Consider the following 21,096-nt stretch of genomic DNA (forward strand, 5'->3'; position numbering starts at 1 on the left):
CACCTCAACACAATATAAAGAGAGACCTAAGACAACACCTCAACACAATATAAAGAGAGACCTAAGACAACACCTCAACACAATATAAAGAGAGACCTAAGACAACACCACAACACAATATAAAGAGAGACCTAAGACAACACCTCAACACAATATAAAGAGAGACCTAAGACAACACCTCAACACAATATAAAGAGAGACTAAGACAACACCTCAACACAATATAAAGAGAGACCTAAGACAACACCACAAAACAATATAAAGAGAGACCTAAGACAACACCACAACACAATATAAAGAGAGACTAAGACAACACCTCAACACAATATAAAGAGAGACCTAAGACAACACCACAACACAATATAAAGAGAGACCTAAGACAACACCTCAACACAATATAAAGAGAGACCTAAGACAACACCTCAACACAATATAAAGAGAGACCTAAGACAACACCTCAACACAATATAAAGAGAGACCTAAGACAACACCACAACACAATATAAAGAGAGACCTAAGACAACACCACAACACAATATAAAGAGAGACCTAAGACATCACCTCAACACAATATAAAGAGAGACCTAAGACAACACCACAACACAATATAAAGAGAGACCTAAGACAACACCACAACACAATATAAAGAGAGACCTAAGACAACAACACAACACAATATAAAGAGAGACCTAAGACAACACCTCACACACAATATAAAGAGAGACCTAAGACATCACCTCAACACAATATAAAGAGAGACCTAAGACAACAACACAAAACAATATAAAGAGAGACCTAAGACAACACCTCAACACAATATAAAGAGAGACCTAAGACATCACCTCAACACAATATAAAGAGAGACCTAAGACAACAACACAAAACAATATAAAGAGAGACCTAAGACAACACCTCAACACAATATAAAGAGAGACCTAAGACATCACCTCAACACAATATAAAGAGAGACCTAAGACAACACCTCAACACAATATAAAGAGAGACTAAGACAGCACATAAACACAATATAAAGAGAGACCTAAGACAACAACACAAAACAATATAAAGAGAGACCTAAGACAACACCTCAACACAATATAAAGAGAGACCTAAGACAGCACATAAACACAATATAAAGAGAGACCTAAGACAACAACACAAAACAATATAAAGAGAGACCTAAGACAACACCTCAACACAATATAAAGAGAGACCTAAGACACCACAACACAATATAAAGAGAGACTAAGACAACACCACAACACAATATAAAGAGAGACCTAAGACAGCACATAAACACACTATAAAGAGAGACCTAAGACAACACCACAACACAATATAAAGAGAGACCTAAGACAACACCACAACACAATATAAAGAGAGACTAAGACAACAACACAACACAATATAAAGAGAGACCTAAGACAAAACCAAGATGGCGTAGCAGTCGGACGTGTGTTTTTGTCTTTTCCCGTCCTGTCCCATGTTTATATCGTTTTCTTCATGTATATATTCTTCACTTTTCATCTACGGACTGAATATACTTTCCTATAACCCACCTCAACCAATGTGGTACGGATCTGCTATTTTTATACTTTAGAACCAGAACCCCCATCAGAAGCTCGCCTGCTAACTGGCTACTAGCTAGTAGTCAGTTAGCCACTTCTAGCGGTCCTCACCATTATCTCGGACATCAGCCAACCTCAACTCGGTCAATTCCTGCCAGTCTGTACAGCGTGATATCAGCCCAGAGCATATTGGACTGCTTTTTCTCTACAAAATCTCAGGATTCCCAGCGCAAGCTCTGAACCTTTACACCGGATCATTGCAGCTCGCTAACTAGCTACATCTCTGTCCCGAAGCAAGGACCAGTTAGGCTGGTGCTAGCCTCGAGCTAGGCCCATCTCCCGGCGAGCCAAAGAGGTCCACCAGCCAATTCTTGGGCTACAATACCTCTTTTGTCAACTGGCCTGGACGCTTTAATGCCGACACGGAGCCCCGCTGATCCATCACGACTGGTCTGCCGACACGGAGCCCCGCTGATCCATCACGACTGGTCTGCCGACGTAACCGTCAAAGGCTCTTCCATTGCGATGTCCACGGATGCCCATCTGCTAGCCACGGCCCGCTAGCTGTCAGAATCGCCATTTCACCAGCTCACCGAGCGACTACGGAATTGGCTGCCTGACTCTTCTAGTGCTACTCTTTGGACCTTATGATCACTCGGCTACACATGCCTCTCCCCAATGTCAATATGCCGTGTCTATTGCTGTTTTGGTTAGTGATTATTGCCATGTTTCACTGTAGAGCCCATATCCCTGTCCAATATGCCTTAGATAGCCCTTTTGTTCCAACCCCCACACTGGCTTAACTGGTGCCTCTAGAGACAAACGACCTTGTGAAGATGCAGGAGGAAACAGGTACAAAAGTATTTATATCCACAGTAAAACTAGTCCTATATCGACATAACCTGAAAGACCGCTCAGCAAGGAAGAAGCCACTGCTCAAAAACCGCCATAAAAAGCCAGACCACGGTTTGCAACTGCACATGGGGACAAAGATCGTACCTTTTGGAGAAATGTCCTCTGGTCTGATGAAACAAAAATAGAACTGTTTGGCTATAATGAACATCGTTATGTTTGGAGGAAAAAGGGGGAGGCTTGCAAGCCGAAGAACACCATCCCAATTGTGAAGCACGGGGGTGGCAGGAGGGACTGGTGCACTTCACAAAGTAGATGGCATCATAAAGACGGAAAAGTATTTGGATATATTGAAGCAACATCTCAAGACATCAGTCAGGAAGTTAAAGCTTGGTCGCAAATGGGTCTTCCAGATGGACAATGACCCCAAGCATACTTCCAAAGTTGTGGCAAAATGGCTTAAGGACAGCAAAGTCAATGTATTGGAGTGGCCATCACAAAGCACATCACAAAGTGTGCGGGCTAGGAGGTCTACAAACCTGACTCAGTTCTTTTATCTCTGTTAGGGGGAATGGGCCAAAATTCACCCAGCTTATTGTGGGAAGCTTGTGGAAGGCTACCCGAAAGGTTTGACCAAAGTTTAAAAACATTAAAGGCAATACTACCATGTAAAGTATGTAAACTTCTGACCCACTGGAATGTGATAAATAAATACTATTATTCTGACATTTCACATTCTTAAAATAAAGTGGTGATCCTAACTGACCTAAAACAGGGAATTTTTACTTGGAGTAAATGTCAGGAATTGTGAAAAATGTAAATGTAAATGTAAACGTATTTGGCTAAAGTGTATGTGAACTTCCGACGTCAACTGTACATGTTTCAAGCAGACCACCATAGTCCCTGTGCCCAAGGAAGCGAAGGTAACCTGTCTAAATGATTACCGCCTCGTGGCACCCACGTCGGTAGCCATGAAGTGCTTTGAAAGGCTGGTCATGGCTCACATCAACAGCATCAACAGACCAACTCCAATTTGCATACCGCCTCAATATATCCACAGGTGATGCAATCGCAATCACAGTCCACACTGCCCTTTCTCACCTGGAAAAAAGGAACACCTATGTGAGAATGCTGTTCATTGACTACAGCTCAGCGTTCAACACCATAGTGCCCACAAAGCTCATCACTAAACTAAGGACCCTGGGACTCAACACCTCCCTCTGCACCTGGATCGTGGACTTCTTGACGGGCCGCCCCCAGGTGGTAAGAGTAGGCAACAACATGTCTGCCACGCTGATCCTTAACACTGGGGCCTCTCAGGGTTGTGTACTTAGTCCCCTCCTGTATTCCCTGTTCACCTATGACTGCCCATGATGGCCTATAGGGAGGAGATCAGAGAACTGGCAGTGTGATTCCAGGACAACAGCCTCTCCCTCAATGTGAGCAAGACAAAGGAGTTGATTGTGGACTACAGGAAAGGCTGGCCGAACAGGCCCCCATTAACATCGACGGGGCTGTAGTGTAACGGGTCAACAGTTTCAAGTTCCTTGGTGTCCACATCACCAACACAATATCATGGTTCAAACATACCAAGACAGTCGTAATGAGGGCAAGACAAAACCTTTTCTCACTCGGGAGAAAATATTTGGCATGGGTCCCCAGATCCTCAAAAGGTTCTACAGCTGCACCATCGAGAGCATCCTGACCGGTTGCATCACCGCCTGGTATGGCAAATGCTTGGCATCGGCCCAAGCTTCCTGCCATCCAAGACCTATGTAAAAGGCGATGTCAGATGAAAGCCCAGAAAATTGTCGGAGACTCCAGTCACCCAAGTTACAGACTGTTCTCTGCTACCGCACGGCACGCGGTACCGGAGCGCCAAGTCTAGGACCAAAAGGCTCCTCAACAGCTTCTACCCCCAAGCCATAAGACTGCTGAACACTTCATAAAAATCCCCACCAGACAATTTACATTGACTCCCCCTTCTACACTGCTGTTACTCTCTGGGTTTTTTTCTAGGGCGTGGATCAGCTTAATATTGTGGAAAGATTGTTGCTTCCATCAATGTAATTGTCTGCATAATTTCCAATCCCCCATATCTTTCGTAGGTAAATATATATCCATATAAATATACATACATACCCATACATATACATATGCATACATAAACATTCATATATATACACATATATACATACAGTACATACATACATGCACATAGCTATATACAGTGGGGCAAAAAAGTGTTTAGTCAGCCGCCAATTGTGCAAGTTCTCCCACTTAAAAAGATGAGATAGGCCTGTAATTTTCATCATAGGTACACTTCAACTATGACAGACAAAATGAGAAAAAGAAATCCAGAAAATCACATTGTAGATTTTTTTATGAATTTATTTGCAAATTATGGTGGAAAATAAGTATTTGGTCTTGGTTTGAAGAAATCAACTGTGGGAGCAATTATTAGGAAATGGAAGACATGCAAGACCACTGATAATTTCCCTCGATCTGAGGCTCCATGCAAGATCTCACCCTGTGGGGTCAAAATGATCACAAGAACGGTGAGCAAAAAATCCCAGAACCACACGGTGGGACCTAGTGAATGACTTGCAGAGAGCTGGGACCAAAGTAACAAAGCCTACCATCAGTAACACTCTACGCCGCCAGGTACTCAAATCCTGCAGTGCCAGATGTGTCCCCCTGCATAAGCCATGTACATGTCCAGGCCTGTCTGAAGTTTGCTAGAGAGCATTTGGATGATCCAGAAGAAGATTAGGAGAATGTCATATGGTCAGATGAAACCAAAATAGAACTTTTTGGTAAAAACTCAACTCATTGTGTTTGGAGGACAAAGAATGCTGAGTTGCATCCAAAGAACACCATCATACCTGCTGTGAAGCACGGGAGTGGAAACATCATGCTTTGGGGCTGTTTTTCTTCAAAGGGACCAGGACGACTGATCCGTGTAAAGGAAAGAATGAATGGGGCCATGTATCGTGAGATTTTGAGTGAAAACCTCCTTCCATCAGCAAGGGCATTGAAGATGAAATGTGGCTGGGTCTTTCAGCATGACAATGATCCCAAACACACCGCCCGGGCAACGAAGGAGTGGCTTCGTAAGAAGCATTTCAAGGTCCTGGAGTGGCCTAGCCAGTCTCCAGATCTCAACCCCATAGAAAATCTTTTGAGGGAGTTGAAAGTCTGTGTTGCCCAGCAACAGCCCCAAAACATCACTGCTCTAGAGGAGATCTGCATGGAGAAATGGGCCAAAATACCAGCAACAGTGTGTGAAAACCTTGTGAAGACTTACAGAAAACGTTTGACCTCTGTCATTGCCAACAAAGGGTATTGAGATAAACTTTTGTTATTGACCAAATACTTATTTTCCACCATATAATTTGCCAATAAATTCATTAAAAATCCTAAAAATCCTGGATTTTCTTTTCTCATTCTGTCTGTCATAGTCGAAGTGTACCTATGATGAAAATTACAGGCCTCTCATCTTTTTAAGTGGGAGAACTTGCACAATTAGTGGCTGATTAAATACTTTTTTGCCCCACTGTAGATATACATATTTCTTTTAGACTATACCTTTATTATTTCCCGCAAACCCTACCACCCTTCCCCCAATTGGAGTAAACTAATAAACAATAACACTTTTGCTTCTACCTTCAGTTCATGCATATTTTTCACATTTTACAGACACAATCTATTTTACAATAGCTATATTGTGTTTGTTTTTAGTCCTTCCTCTATTTCTGATGTCCATCCAGTTTGATTTCTATTTGTAACTGTGCTATTTCACCACATTTCTGAACATACAGTATATACATTTTACAGACCCCGTATGTTTTACATTGGTTATCTTGTTATTAGTCCCACCCTTCAGCTCCATTCAAGCCCTCCCATTTATCTCTCGACACCATCCATTTTGGATTTCTACTTTCAACTGTGCTGTCATGCTTCACAAAAGTACTGAACCTTTCTATTCTCATAGCTGCTACAGATTGTAAATTAAAGATACAATTTTTTTCTAAAATAATTATTATATTATTGATTGATTGACTATGGCCTTTCAAATCACCATTATTGCTATCTGCAGCATTAGTTCTAGGCAAATGTTGCAATTCTTCAGCCATTCCTGAACCTGTAACCAAAAACGAGCTACTTATGGACAGTACCAAAATAAATGATCTAATGACTCTGCCTCCTCACAGCAAAATTTGCAGAGCTGGTAAGATTGTATCCCCCATATATATATAGCATTATATTGGTTGCAAGAATGTTGTATAGTAATTTAAATTGAAAAAAGTTGAAGTTTTGAATCCAGAGTTGTTTTGCGTGTCAGTTCATAAACCATGCGCCATGGAATGGGTACGTCAAAAATCTCTTCACAACTATTTTGCAGTTTAAATGGCACAGCTGTCAATTTGTTTTAAATGAAATTGGTATATGTTTTTATGTATGACACTTTTCTTTAACCATTTATGTTCTTTAATGCAGGGCCAACATACAAGTTCCATACCTTTTTCCCCTTCTACTTGCCTCTTCCATTTTTGTGGTAATGCTGCAATTAGTTGGTTGTAATTTTGGGTAGAGAAGACATTTCCATTTGTCTGTGTTAGCTGCATGTGTGACACATTTGAAGTCAGAAGTTTACATACACCTTAGCCAAATACAGTGCCTTGCGAAAGTATTCGGCCCCCTTGAACTTTGCGACCTTTTGCCACATATCAGGCTTCAAAGATAAAGATATAAAACTGTATTTTTTTGTGAAGAATCAACAACAAGTGGGACACAATCATGAAGTGGAACAACATTTATTGGATATTTCAAACTTTTTTAACAAATCAAAAACTGAAAAATTGGGCTTGCAAAATTATTCAGCCCCCTTAAGTTAATACTTTGTAGCGCCACCTTTTGCTGCGATTACAGCTGTAAGTCGCTTGGGGTATGTCTCTATCAGTTTTGCACATCGAGAGACTGAAATTTTTTCCCATTCCTCCTTGCAAAACAGCTCGAGCTCAGTGAGGTTGGATGGAGAGCATTTGTGAACAGCAGTTTTCAGTTCTTTCCACAGATTCTCAATTGGATTCAGGTCTGGACTTTGACTTGGCCATTCTAACACCTGGATATGTTTATTTTTGAACCATTCCATTGTAGATTTTGCTTTGTGTTTTGTATCATTGTCTTGTTGGAAGACAAATCTCCGTCCCAGTCTCAGGTCTTTTGCAGACTCCATCAGGTTTTCTTCCAGAATGGTCCTGTATTTGGCTCCATCCATCTTCCCATCAATTTTAGCCATCTTCCCTGTCCCTGCTGAAGAAAAGCAGGCCCAAACCATGATGCTGCCACCACCATGTTTGACAGTGGGGATGGTGTGGTCAGGGTGATGAGCTGTGTTGCTTTTACGCCAAACATAACGTTTTGCATTGTTGCCAAAAAGTTCAATTTTGGTTTCATCTGACCAGAGCACCTTCTTCCACATGTTTGGTGTGTCTCCCAGGTGGCTTGTGGCAAACTTTAAACAACAATTTTTATGGATATCTTTAAGAAATGGCTTTCTTCTTGCCACTCTTCCATAAAGGCCAGATTTGTGCAATATACAACTGATTGTTGTCCTATGGACAGAGTCTCCCACCTCAGCTGTAGATCTCTGCAGTTCATCCAGAGTGATCATGGGCCTCTTGGCTGCATCTCTGATCAGTCTTCTCCTTGTATGAGCTGGAAGTTTAGAGGGACGGCCAGGTCTTGGTAGATTTGCAGTGGTCTGATACTCCTTCCATTTCAATATTATCGCTTGCACAGTGCTCCTTGGGATGTTTAAAGCTTGGGAAAACTTTTTGTATCCAAATCCGGCTTTAAACTTCTTCACAACAGTATCTCGGACCTGCCTGGTGTGTTCCTTGTTCTTCATGATGCTCTCTGCGCTTTTAACGGACCTCTGAGACTATCACAGTGGAGGTGCATATATACGGAGACTTGATTACACACAGGTGGATTGTATTTATCATTATTAGTCATTTAGGTCAACATTGGATCATTCAGAGATCCTCACTGAACTTCTGGAGAGAGTTTGCTGCACTGAAAGTAAAGGGGCTGAATAATTGTGCACGCCCAATTTTTCAGTTTTTGATTTGTTAAAAAAGTTTGAAATATCCAATAAATGTCGTTCCACTTCATGATTGTGTCCCACTTGTTGTTGATTCTTCACAAAAAAATACAGTTTTATATCTTTATGTTTGAAGCCTGAAATGTGGCAAAAGGTCGCAAAGTTCAAGGGGGCCGAATACTTTCGCAAGGCACTGTACATTTAAACTCAGCTTTTCACAATTCCTGACATTTAATCCTAGTAAAATTCTCTGTTTTAGGTCAGTTAGGATCACCACTTTATTTTAAGAATGTGAAATGTCAGTATAATAGTGGAGAGAATTATTTATTTCAGCTTTTATTTCTTTCATCACATTCCCAGTGGGTCAGAAGTTTACATACACTCAGTTAGTATTTGGTAGCATTGCCTTTAAATTGCTTAACGTGGGTCAAACCTTTCGGGTAGCCTTCCACAAGCTTCCCACAATAAGTTGGGTGAATTTTGGCCCATTCCTCCTGACAGAGCTGGTGTAACTGAGACAGGTTGTAGGCCTCCTTGCTCGCACACGCTTTTTGAGTTCTGCCCAGAAATGTTCTATAGGATTGAGGTCAGGGCTTTGTGATGGCCACTCCAATACATTGACTTTGTTGTCCTTAAGCCATTTTTCCACAACTTTGGAAGTATGCTTGGGGTCATTGTCCATTTGGAAGACCCATTTGTGACCAAGCTTTAACTTCCTGACTGATGTCTTGAGATGTTGCTTCAATATATCCACATCATTTTCCGTCTTCATGATTCCATCTATTTTGTGAAGTGCACCAGTCCCTCCTGCCACCCCCGTGCTTCACGATTGGGATGGTGTTCTTCAGCTTGCAAACCTCCCCCTTTTTCCTCCAAACGTAACGATGGTCATTATGGCCAAACAGTTCTATTTTTGTTTCATCAGACCAGAGGACATTTCTCCAAAAGGTATGATCTTTGTCCCCATGTGCAGTTTCAAACAGTAGTGGCTTTTTTATAGCAGTTTTTTATACCTTTTTTAAACATTTTTTCTCAATTGGTATATTTGAGTTTAACAATAATATTTGTTGTATTATTTGTTCTCTCTTTTCAGGTGGATTAAACTGGAATTGCAACCAACTTTCTAAGGCTTGTTTAAAAAATAAATATTTTGGAGATGATTTCCTTTTCAAACAACTGAAAGTGAGCAGGTTGTAATCTGAATAAAGGGGAAAATGCCATTCTTGAACATGGGGTGAGACATTCCTACCAATTTACTAGAGAACCAGTTTGGATTTAAGTCTACATGCCTTTAGTGAGAGGTGCTTTATTATTTAATTTAATTTTAATTTCTGCCATCCAAATTCATATTCATTACATAAATAGGCCCTTGTCTGGCTTGCCATTCCAAATCAAATTGAATCTTTTTTGTTCATATAATTTAAAAAGCAGGTCACTAGGTGTAGGCAAAACCATAAGCAGATAGGTCAGCTGTGATATGACTGAAGAGTTAAGGGTGATTTTCCACAAATAGACTATTATTTTCTTTTCCATGGTAGCAAGATCTTATCTATTTTTGCTAACTTTCTATAAAAAGTATTGGAGTGAGATAATGTATTTCTCTTGGGACATGTATACCAAGTATGTCCACATCTCCGTCAGGCCATTTTATTGGTAAACTACACGGTAATGTAAAATTTGCAAGTTTTTTTTCGTGATCCGATATGTAATATCATAATTTGTTTTTAATCCAGAGAGGTTAGCAAAAGTATCTTGATCCTCTGTAATGCTGTGGAGGGATTCTAATTGTGGTTTTAAAAGAAAACATGTATCATCAGCATACAATGACACCTTTGTTTTTAAGCCACGGATTTATAATCCCTTAATATTATTATATTATTGTTGGATCTAATTTTAACAGCTAACATTGCAATGGAAATAATATATAGATATGCCGATAGTGGACAACCTTGTTTTACTCCTCTTGACGGTTTAAAACATTCTGAGATGTAGCCATTATTTACTATTTTACACCTAGGGTTACTATACATATCTTTAACCCATTTTAAAAGAGATTCCCAAAAATGAAATATTCTAGGCATTTATATATAAACTCCAGTCATACTTTATCAGAAGCCTTTTCAAAATCAGCTATGAAAACCAGTCCTAGTGTCACGGATATTTCATAGTGTTCTATTGTTTCCAGTACTTGTCTTACATTATCTCCAATGTGTCATCCATGTAAGAAACCTGTCTGATTAAGATCAATAATATCTGAGAATACTTTTTCAATTCTATGCACTAGCTATAATTTTTGCATCACAACACTGAAGTGTAAGAGGCCTCCATTTTTTGAAATGGACTGGATCTTTATATATATATATATATATATACCACTTGGTCCTGTTTCAGTAATAATGATATCAGACCATCTTGTTGCGTGTCTGATAATCTACCGTTTATATAGGAGTGGTTAAAACATGCTAATAATGGTCCTCTGAGAATACCAAAAAAGTTTGGTATACTTCCACTGGTATGTCATCCAGCCCTGGAGTTTTCCCAGCCTTAAAGGCTTTAATTGCATCATGACGTTCCTCCTCTGTAATTTGGTTTTCACATGAGTCTTCCTGTATAGATGTTCATTTTACATTATTATTAGGAAAAAATCCATACAATTAGCTTTGGTTAGTGGAGATAGAGGAGATTGAAACGAAAACATATTCTTAAAGTAGTTTATTTCCTCATTCAAAATATCATTTGGTGATACATGCTTGACTCCATCATTTGTAACAAGTTTCTATAAAAACAAATTGGTAGATTTTCTATATTGAAGATTGAAAAATAAATTTGTGCATTTTTCCCCATATACCATACAGTTCGCTTTATTTTTAGAATATATTACACTGGATCTTTCTTGAATAAGTTCCTCCATTTCTTTTTGTTTTTCCTCTAACTTATTCTGTGTCTCTATGGTACAGTTGTTTTTGCTATCTAACTGTACTGTTTGTCCTTCAATTTCCTTTGTTAATATGGACTCTTAATCTAAATTGCTTTTGTTTTATAGATGAGTACTGAATTGCATGGCCTCTAAAGGCACATTTATAAGTGTCCCATACAATAAGGGGATCTGCTGTACCTACAGTGGGGCAAAAAAAGTATTTAGTCAGCCACCAATTGTGCAAGTTCTCCCACTTAAAAATATAAGAGAGGCCTGTAATTTTCATCATAGGTACACTTCAACTATGACAGACGACAAAATGAAAAAAAATCCAGAAAATCACATTGTAGGATTTTTAATGAATTTATTTGCAAATTATGGTTTGTCATTTTTCATCAAGTAGGCTTTGATTAAATTTCCAATATGATCGCCCACGTGGAAATTCTGTAAGAGTAATATATATGCCAATTATGTGATGATCCGACCGCATTCGGTCCACTATCAACACTTTTTAAAGTTTTGGTGCCAGAGAGAATGACATAAGAAAGCAATCAAGAGGACTGTCATGCCCTGGTCTTAGTATTTTGTGTTTTCTTTATCTATTTGGTCAGGTCAGGGTGTGACATGGGTTTTGGTATGTGGTGTGTTTTGTATTGTTTTTTTTTCACATGTATTGGGATGGTAGCTTAGTGGGGTGTTCTAGGTGAATCTATGGCTGTCTGGAGTGGTTCTCAATCAGAGGCAGGTGTTTATCGTTGTCTCTGATTGGGAACCATATTTAGGCAGCCATATTCTTTGAGTGTTTCGTGGGTGATTGTCCTTATGTCCTTTTCCTGGCCTTGTTTGGTGTTAGGTTACACCAGTATAGGCTGTTTTCGTGTTACGGTTTTTGATTCCTGTTTACTTTTGTTTATTAAACATGGATGGCAATCTACATGCCGCATTTTGGTCCGACTCTCCTTTGCACAAAGAAAACCGTAACAAGGACTAGCTTGATTAAGCCTACGCCATGTATATCTCACGAGGTTAGGTTATTTAAGCCTCCATATATCCACACACAGTTTTGTGTTATTATCCAGATTGAAGGTTATCACCCACCAGATTGTGTAGTGCTAATATTTAGTCTAATTTACCGATTTTGAATATTATGTTTTTATTTAATCTTGAGGTGCTCTACATAACTACGTTCAGTCCGCCATCGTCCTTCTCTTTTAGCTGTTGGTTTGTTACCTATGCATAGTCAGTTCATCCCCACCTACATGTACAGATTACCGGTGCCCCCTGTATAATGCCTTGTTATTCTTATTGTTTGTTACCTATGCATAGTCAGTTCATCCCCACCTACATGTACAGATTACCGGTGTACCGGTGCCCCCTGTATAATGCCTTGTTATTCTTATTGTTTGTTACCTATGCATAGTCAGTTCATCCCCACCTACATGTACAGATTACCGGTGTACCCTGTATAATGCCTCGTTATTCTTATTGTTTGTTACCTATGCATAGTCAGTTCATCCCCACCTACATGTACAGATTACCGGTGTACCCTGTATAATGCCTTGTTATTCTTATTGTTTGTTACCTATACATAGTCAGTTCATCCCCACCTACATGTACAGATTACCGGTGTCCCCTGTATAATGCCTTGTTATTCTTATTGTTTGTTACCTATGCATAGTCAGTTCATCCCCACCTACATGTACAGATTACCGGTGCCCCCTGTATAATGCCTTGTTATTCTTATTGTTTGTTACCTATGCATAGTCAGTTCATCCCCACCTACATGTACAGATTACCGGTGTCCCCTGTATAATGCCTTGTTATTCTTATTGTTTGTTACCTATGCATAGTCAGTTCATCCCCACCTACATGTACAGATTACCGGTGCCCCCTGTATAATGCCTTGTTATTCTTATTGTTTGTTACCTATGCATAGTCAGTTCATCCCCACCTACATGTACAGATTACCGGTGTCCCCTGTATAATGCCTTGTTATTCTTATTGTTTGTTACCTATGCATAGTCAGTTCATCCCCACCTACATGTACAGATTACCGGTGCCCCCTGTATAATGCCTTGTTATTCTTATTGTTTGTTACCTATGCATAGTCAGTTCATCCCCACCTACATGTACAGATTACCGGTGTCCCCTGTATAATGCCTTGTTATTCTTATTGTTTGTTACCTATGCATAGTCAGTTCATCCCCACCTACATGTACAGATTACCGGTGCCCCCTGTATAATGCCTTGTTATTCTTATTGTTTGTTACCTATGCATAGTCAGTTCATCCCCACCTACATGTACAGATTACCGGTGTCCCCTGTATAATGCCTCGTTATTGTTATTCTTATTGTGTTACTTTTTATTATTACTTATCTTAGCCTACTTGGTAAGTATCTTCTTCTTGAACTGCACTGTTGGTTAAGGGCTTGTAAGTAAGCATTTCACGGTAAGGTCTACACTTGTTGTGTTCGGCGCATGTGGCAAATAAGGTTTGATTTGATTTAAAGAGAGACCTAAGACAACACCACAACATGGTAGCAACACAACATGGCAGCAACACATGACAACACAGCATGGTACCAACATTGTTAGGCACAGACAACAGCACAAAGGGCAAAAAGGTAGAGACAACAATGCATCACGCGAAGCAGCCACATCTGTCAGTAAGACTGTCAATGACTGGGTCTTTGAATGTAGAGATAAAACTGACCAGCTCGTTCCAGTCGCTAGCTGCAGCAAACTGAAAAGAGGAGTGACGTGTGTGCTTTGGAGACTGTCTTGATTTAACCTTAGCCTGCAGCTTGGATATGTGCTTAGAGAAGGACAGGGTACTATCTAGCCATACTCTCAAGAACATGTATGAGGTGACTACCTCAAGCTCTAAACCCTCAGAGGTAGTAATCACACCTGTGGGGAGGGGGGCATTCTTCTTACAGAACCACAAGAACTTTGCTTTGGAGGTGTTCAGAACAAGGTTAAGGGCAGAGAGCTTGTTGGACACAGAAAGCTTTGTTGTGGAGCGTTTAAAATAAAATCCAGGGAGGGTTCTGCTGCGTATAGGACTGTATCATCTACATATAAATGGATGAGAGAGCTTCCTACTGGCTGAGCTATGTTGCTGATGTAAATTGAGAAGAGGGTGGGGCCTAGGATCAAGCCTTGGGGTACTCCCTTGGTGACAGGCAGTGACTTTACACACTGCACTCTTTGAGAGATGTAGTTAGAAGAAAATAAACAACTCAGCCTTATAGAATAACTTTATTGCATTTAATTATATTATTTTCTATTCCATTAAATGGAATCTGACATGCCTCTCTCTGTCAGGAGATGATTTTGAAGCGGGCAGCTGACATGGCAGAGGTGTTGTATACGACGGTGCCACGCGGCCACAACCAGCTGTTAGGCAGCAGCTCCGTCCACGCCAGCATGATGGCCGTCAACTCCTTCCCCGGATCAGAGGTCACACAGACAGCCAATCAGGGTGAGCCAAAACATAGGAACCAGGATGTTAAATGGTTTTGTGTAATGTATGAAAACTACTTATAACTGTTTTATATTTTTGTCTCATTCTCTCTCTCTTTTTTCTCTTTATTTATCTCTCTCTTTCATAATTCTCTCTTTCTCTCTCCTCTCTCTTCCCCCCCATCCCCACCTCCTCTCTGTATCACTCTCTCCCCCCTCCTCTCTCGCTCTCTCTCCTCCCTCCTCTGTCTCCCCTCTCCCTCCCTACCTCTAGGTTACAGTAGGAGTAGCAGCAGTGCATCTCCTCATGGTTATGTCCCCAGCACCACTCCACAGCAGACCAGCTACAGCTCTGTTTCCACTAGCATGAACGGCTACACTGACTCTGGCATGACCACGCTAGGAACCTCACCCAACTTCCTCAACGGGTCAGCCGCCAACTCACCCTACGCTAGTGAGTACCACACTACACTGTCCACACTACACACTAAAACCTCCACACTATGTACCCTATACCATTGAGTGCCACAATGAACCCTCCACACTATACCCTGTGCCCTACATGCTATGCCTTGCGATAAAAAGAGAGAGCTATGGGTGAGAGAAATGTACAATGAAAAAGAAAGGGGCGGTGAAAGACCATTGGTTTCTTTAAGAGCGTCCTGTATGTCTATAATGGCTGCTCTCATTCTCTCTCCTCCTCCCCCAGTAGTCTATAATGGCTATTTTCATTATCTCTCCTCCTCCCCCCTACATTAAAGACGCTTAATTAAATCAATAAACTAATTGCAGGAGAAGCAATTCAATCCCAGCTCTTTAATTCTCTTGAATGTTAACACGTATTTTAACATGCTCAAATGGACCATCGATGACAGCAGACACTTTCAATCAAACACACACACACACACACATACTCACACACACATACACACATACACACACACTCCTGGAAGAGTAATGGGAGTGATTGTCTAATTAGTGTGGTCTCGTTAAGAGTCATTTTTGAGAAACAGGTCACTGCCATTTGGACAGGCAGAGCTATGAAATGTAACTGAGGGTATTTTGTGTTTTGGGAACCTATGTCTTGTAATATACCCACACTGTTCCCATAACCTAATGAAATGTTCTGGGAACATTTAAAAGGCTGCTCTGTCAACATTCTGGCAACATCAAAGGTTTGGTGCACCCTGATACAAACATTAACTGAATGTGGCACAACTGGACAGTTTTAGTGTTTTGGGAACCTCTCTCTTGTCAGATCCCCCACAACGTTCCCATAACCTAAATAATCATTCTGGGAACCTTTAAAGAACAGATTAAATGTGTTCCAGGAACGTTCTTGCAACATCAGGTGAATGTTTTTTTAGTCCCCTAAAATAAAGTGTTGAATCAACCGCATAACTGGACAGTTTTTGTGTGTTTTGGGAAGATATATTTTGTGATGTTCCCACCAGGCTGTTAGTACAACCTAATGAAACATTCTGGGAACCATTAAAAAGAGCAGACGAAACAACATTTTTGCAACATCAGGCGAACGTTTGATAAAAACATTGTATAATCATCAGCTTGACTGGACAGTTTGGTATTATGAGAACATTTGCTTCAACCTAGCGAATGTCCTGGGAACTTTCACAGAACCAATTTTGGTTTGCTGGGAAAACATTACTGGTGTGTTGTGTTATTACATTACCAGGAAACCAAATAACAACTTTTTAGGGATGTTATGTGGTGGTTGTTACAGATGTTGTGCATTTTAGTGAATGTTAGGAGAACATTCCAAGGATATTTAATTTTAATCGGGAAAAAAATATATATGTATATTTTTTAAATGATATCATCATAATTTTTAAATAAAGCCATAACTAGAATTTAATAGGAATCTTAGCTAATGTTCTGGGAATAGCTAATGTCCCAGTCTACTGGGTTATCTGTAATACCTATAACAGCTGAACTGAGTCCTGTTGTCTATAATATCTATAACAGCTGAACTGAGTCCTGTTGTCTATAATATCTATAACAGCTGAACTGAGTCCTGTTGTCTATAATATCTATAACAGCTGAACTGAGTCCTGTTGTCTGTAAGATATATAACAGCTGAACTGAGTCCTGTTGTCTATAATATCTATAACAGCTGAACTGAGTCCTGTTGTCTATAATATCTATAACAGCTGAACTGAGTCCTGTTGTCTGTAAGATATATAACAGCTGAACTGAGTCCTGTTGTCATCTGTTGACCAGTCCCCTTCTGTTCCTCTCGCCTCCCCCTCCTCTGTTCCCATCCCTCTCTCTAATCCTGCCTCTATTCTCCTCGTTCCTCCTTTCTTTCCTGCCCTTCCCCTCAATCCTCTCCCTGCCCCTTCTCTCCTACCTCTCTCTCTCTCCTACCTCTCCCTCTCTCTCCCCCTCTCTCTCCCCCTCTCTCCTACCTATCCCTCCACTCTCACTCTCTCCTCCGCCCTCGTCTCTCTCCCTCCTCCTCTCGATCTTTCTCTCTCCTCCAGTCGTTCCCTCCAGTCCCATCATGGCCTCCACCACCAATCTTCCCTCTAATTGCAGTAGTTCTTCGGGCATCTTCTCCTTCTCTCCGGCCAACATGGTGTCTGCTGCAGTCAAACAGAAGAGCGCCTTCGCCCCCGTCGTACGGCCGCAGACCTCCCCTCCACTCACCTGCACCAACACTATTGCTAACGGACTGCAAGGTAAGCTAGCATGTTGGCCAGTTAACATGCTAGTGAGGCAGTAATTTGTCTATGGAAAGTTAGCCAATTAGTCTATGGCTTGTTGGTGAGTTAGCTAGAGTCAAGCCAACTCTATACCTCTCTTGATACCCCCTATCCCCTTTTATAATAATGTTGTGGTTTTGTTTACCCTTCTCTCCCTATTTCCCCTCTTCGTCTTCTTCTCCCCCCTCTTTCTATCTCCCTCTCTTCCTCCCCTCCAGTAGATCAGTCCTTTGTGGACTCCCCCTCCAGCTCTCTTCAGGGTCTGGCCTTCTCCTGAAGTATGTAGGGTTAGTATGTAATCACCCATCAAACCTTCTCCTGAAGTATGTAAACTCTCTCTCTCTCTTCATGTAATCACCCATCAACCCTTCTCCTGAAGTATGTAATCTCTCTCTCTCTCTCTCTCTCTCTCTCTCTTCATGTAATCACCCATCAACCCTTCTCCTGAAGTATGTAATCTCTCTCTCTCTCTCTCTCTCTTCATGTAATCACCCATCAACCCTTCTCCTGAAGTATGTAATCTCTCTCTCTCTCTCTCTCTCTTCATGTAATCACCCATCAACCCTTCTCCTGAAGTATGTAATCTCTCTCTCTCTCTCTCTCTCTTCATGTAATCACCCATCAACCCTTCTCCTGAAGTATGTAATCTCTCTCTCTCTCTCTCTTCATGTAATCACCCATCAACCCTTCTCCTGAAGTATGTAATCTCTCTCTCTCTCTCTCTTCATGTAATCACCCATCAACCCTTCTCCTGAAGTATGTAATCTCTCTCTCTCTCTCTCTTCATGTAATCACCCATCAACCCTTCTCCTGAAGTATGTAATCTCTCTCTCTCTCTCTCTTCATGTAATCACCCATCAACCCTTCTCCTGAAGTATGTAATCTCTCTCTCTCTCTCTCTTCATGTAATCACCCATCAACCCTTCTCCTGAAGTATGTAATCTCTCTCTCTCTCTCTCTTCATGTAATCACCCATTATATTGGTTCACTCCATCCACCATCACTTCCTCTCCACAGGGGTTTTTCTCATCTTTCCTTGTCCACGGGACTTCCCTTTCTCTGTATTTGTCTTCTTCTAGTCCAGTTGTTTCTCATATGATCAGAGGAAGCCAGTGGTGTGTTGTGTTGGCCACTGCTTTAGTCTGCCATAAGGTCTATCCACTGCTTTAGTCTGCCATAAGGTCTATCCACTGCTTTAGTCTGCCATAAGGTCTATCCACTGCTTTAGTCTGCCATAAGGTCTATCCACTGCTTTAGTCTGCCATAAGGTCCATACAGATTGATATAGGTGCTCTCTCTCTCTCTCTCTTCCTCTCTTCCTCTCTCCTTTCGCCTCTCCTCTCTCTTCCTCTCTCTTCTCTTCCTCTCTTCCTCTCTCCTCTCTTCTATTCCTCTCTACATGTTGATGACAGCTAACCACAGCTACCTGTCCATTGGTGTGCTGCTCAGACACACAGACACACAGAATCACACACACACAGCTCCTTCTTTAATCCCACAGAGCTGGAGACATTTAGGACATAAGCAGAGAATTAGTGGAGTGGTTTATTAAGGTAGGGTTTGAGAGGGAGAATAAGGGAAGTTAAGGAGAGAGGTTGATTAAGGTAGGGTTTGAGAGAGAGAGAGAGAGAGAGAGAGAGAGAGAGAGAGAGAGATCTTTGTACACCAGATGCTGGAACACATTTGCCGTTATGTGACTGTTCTGATGACGGATGAAACCCAGACTGACCTTCCTCTCTCTGTGTTTCTCTCTCTCTCTTTTTCTCTCTTTCTCTCTGTCTCTGTCTCACTCCTTTTCCTCTCTTCCCACAAACAGTGATTCCTGGGATGATTGATCCATCCATGTAGATCTGTGAACGTTGAGGATTCGGGAATGTTGACAGGGAGAGAACCTGTCTGACGTGTCCCTGTGTCACACTCCAACCCTCTGGACCTGAATAGAACACTGAACTCTCAATTGTTAAACTCAGGCCTTTATAGAAGGAATCTCATTGGAAGGAAGAAGGAGGAAGAAAACAACAAACATAACATTTGTTGATGTCATTTCCTTCCTGGTGAATTTGTGAACCTTCTCAGACACACATTGGAGTCGAATAATATGGTTATTTAAATTGAATTTAATCGAACTGAATTGAATCAAACTGAATTGAATGTAATTTAATTGAGGAAGGAATGTAAGATGTCTCATGACCGTGTCCACATCACAAATGAGTGACAATATTACTGACCTCATGACAAAAGCATTTATTTGTATGCGTATTTATTGGTATAATGTTTAAGTTATATTGTTTAAGATCTATTGTATGCCTTCCTACAGACTGTGACACATTCACATAGCACTGAAGCTGATTGGCTATAAGGGTTTGTGTAAGTAGATAGCTCTGACATGACTGGATAGGAGTTAACATGTGTTGTAACTAAGCTGTCTTGTATCAGTTTACATTTAGTAACTGTAAACAAACACTGTATAGCCTCGAACACAGTTCAAATGATAATGGCCATATCATGATGCATCCATAGTCATGTGTAGGAATTTGAGAGTGGTTACATTTCCCCATCTCTCAGCTTTTTACTAAAACACAAGGATTCAAACACACAGAGCTGAAAGATAACTTCTACAATTTTGACAAAGATTTTTGCTGCTAACTTATCACAGAAATATAATATGAGATGTGCAATTCTCTTTTAATTTCAATCAGAAAACACATTTGATGAAATATCAGATTAGAATGACAATTGATGTAACATATTTGTGTCTATAAATATAAAAATTATGGGTTTATTATTTGATTTATTTGACTTTGTTTTTACCAAAGTTATACTTCTAAATATAATATAAACATTAATATGTCTTAAGGCAGCTCTCGACACAGATGGTCATTTCACTGTCAAGCTCTCATCATCTATACTTTGCAAAAATGAGAATCACGGATTTGGATACAAAACAGGGATTTCTGTATAAAGTTCTCATTGAAATAATGTATTTATCTTTTGGATGTGTACATTTTGCATTGCTTCTTGACCTAAATTCTAGCTTGTTCTGTGTTAGTTTATAAGTGTCTAGAGTTATGTTTTGTCACCCACTATGTAAATGTGATCTCACAGGTTTTATTTTGTATCTGTATTGGTGCTGTATTGTCTAGACATGTTTCCATTTGTTTTTTCTCATCCCAAAATGTTATCTATTCTTTATTTTATTTTGTAGGTTAATAAAAGTAGAGTTTTTCCTGATTTGAAAATGTTTTTTAAAATGTTATGTCCAAAAGCAGCATCTTATTCTGATAGCAGTTGGTTTGGATTTCCACCAACTGTCGTTTTCTAATCTAAACTCCAAGTCCAAACATCAGTCCATGCTCGACCCTGGTTTCCACTTTACACTATTCACACACACTCAGACACTTGATTCACCGAAGTCAACCGTTTCCTCCTCTCCCTCTCCTCCACCTCTTCTTCTCCTTCTC

General features: G+C 40.5%; 1 protein-coding gene across 1 annotated transcript in view; it reads left to right on the forward strand.

The window, feature by feature from the left end:
• The window catches only part of LOC135526666 (transcription factor COE1-A-like), a 113,329-nt gene extending 92,463 nt beyond the window's left edge, over window positions 1-20,866 (forward strand). Inside the window, exons 13-17 of the mRNA XM_064955206.1 lie at window positions 14,775-14,931; window positions 15,187-15,366; window positions 17,414-17,611; window positions 17,854-17,922; window positions 19,452-20,866. Of these exons, the coding sequence (XP_064811278.1) occupies window positions 14,775-14,931; window positions 15,187-15,366; window positions 17,414-17,611; window positions 17,854-17,912 (594 nt within the window). The 3' untranslated portion in view covers window positions 17,913-17,922; window positions 19,452-20,866. The remainder of the gene's footprint in view (window positions 1-14,774; window positions 14,932-15,186; window positions 15,367-17,413; window positions 17,612-17,853; window positions 17,923-19,451) is intronic.
• Window positions 20,867-21,096: the final 230 nt, after the last annotated feature.

Source organism: Oncorhynchus masou, chromosome 32 (genome assembly GCF_036934945.1).
Source record: "Oncorhynchus masou masou isolate Uvic2021 chromosome 32, UVic_Omas_1.1, whole genome shotgun sequence".
Classification (NCBI taxonomy): Eukaryota; Metazoa; Chordata; class Actinopteri; order Salmoniformes; family Salmonidae; genus Oncorhynchus; species Oncorhynchus masou.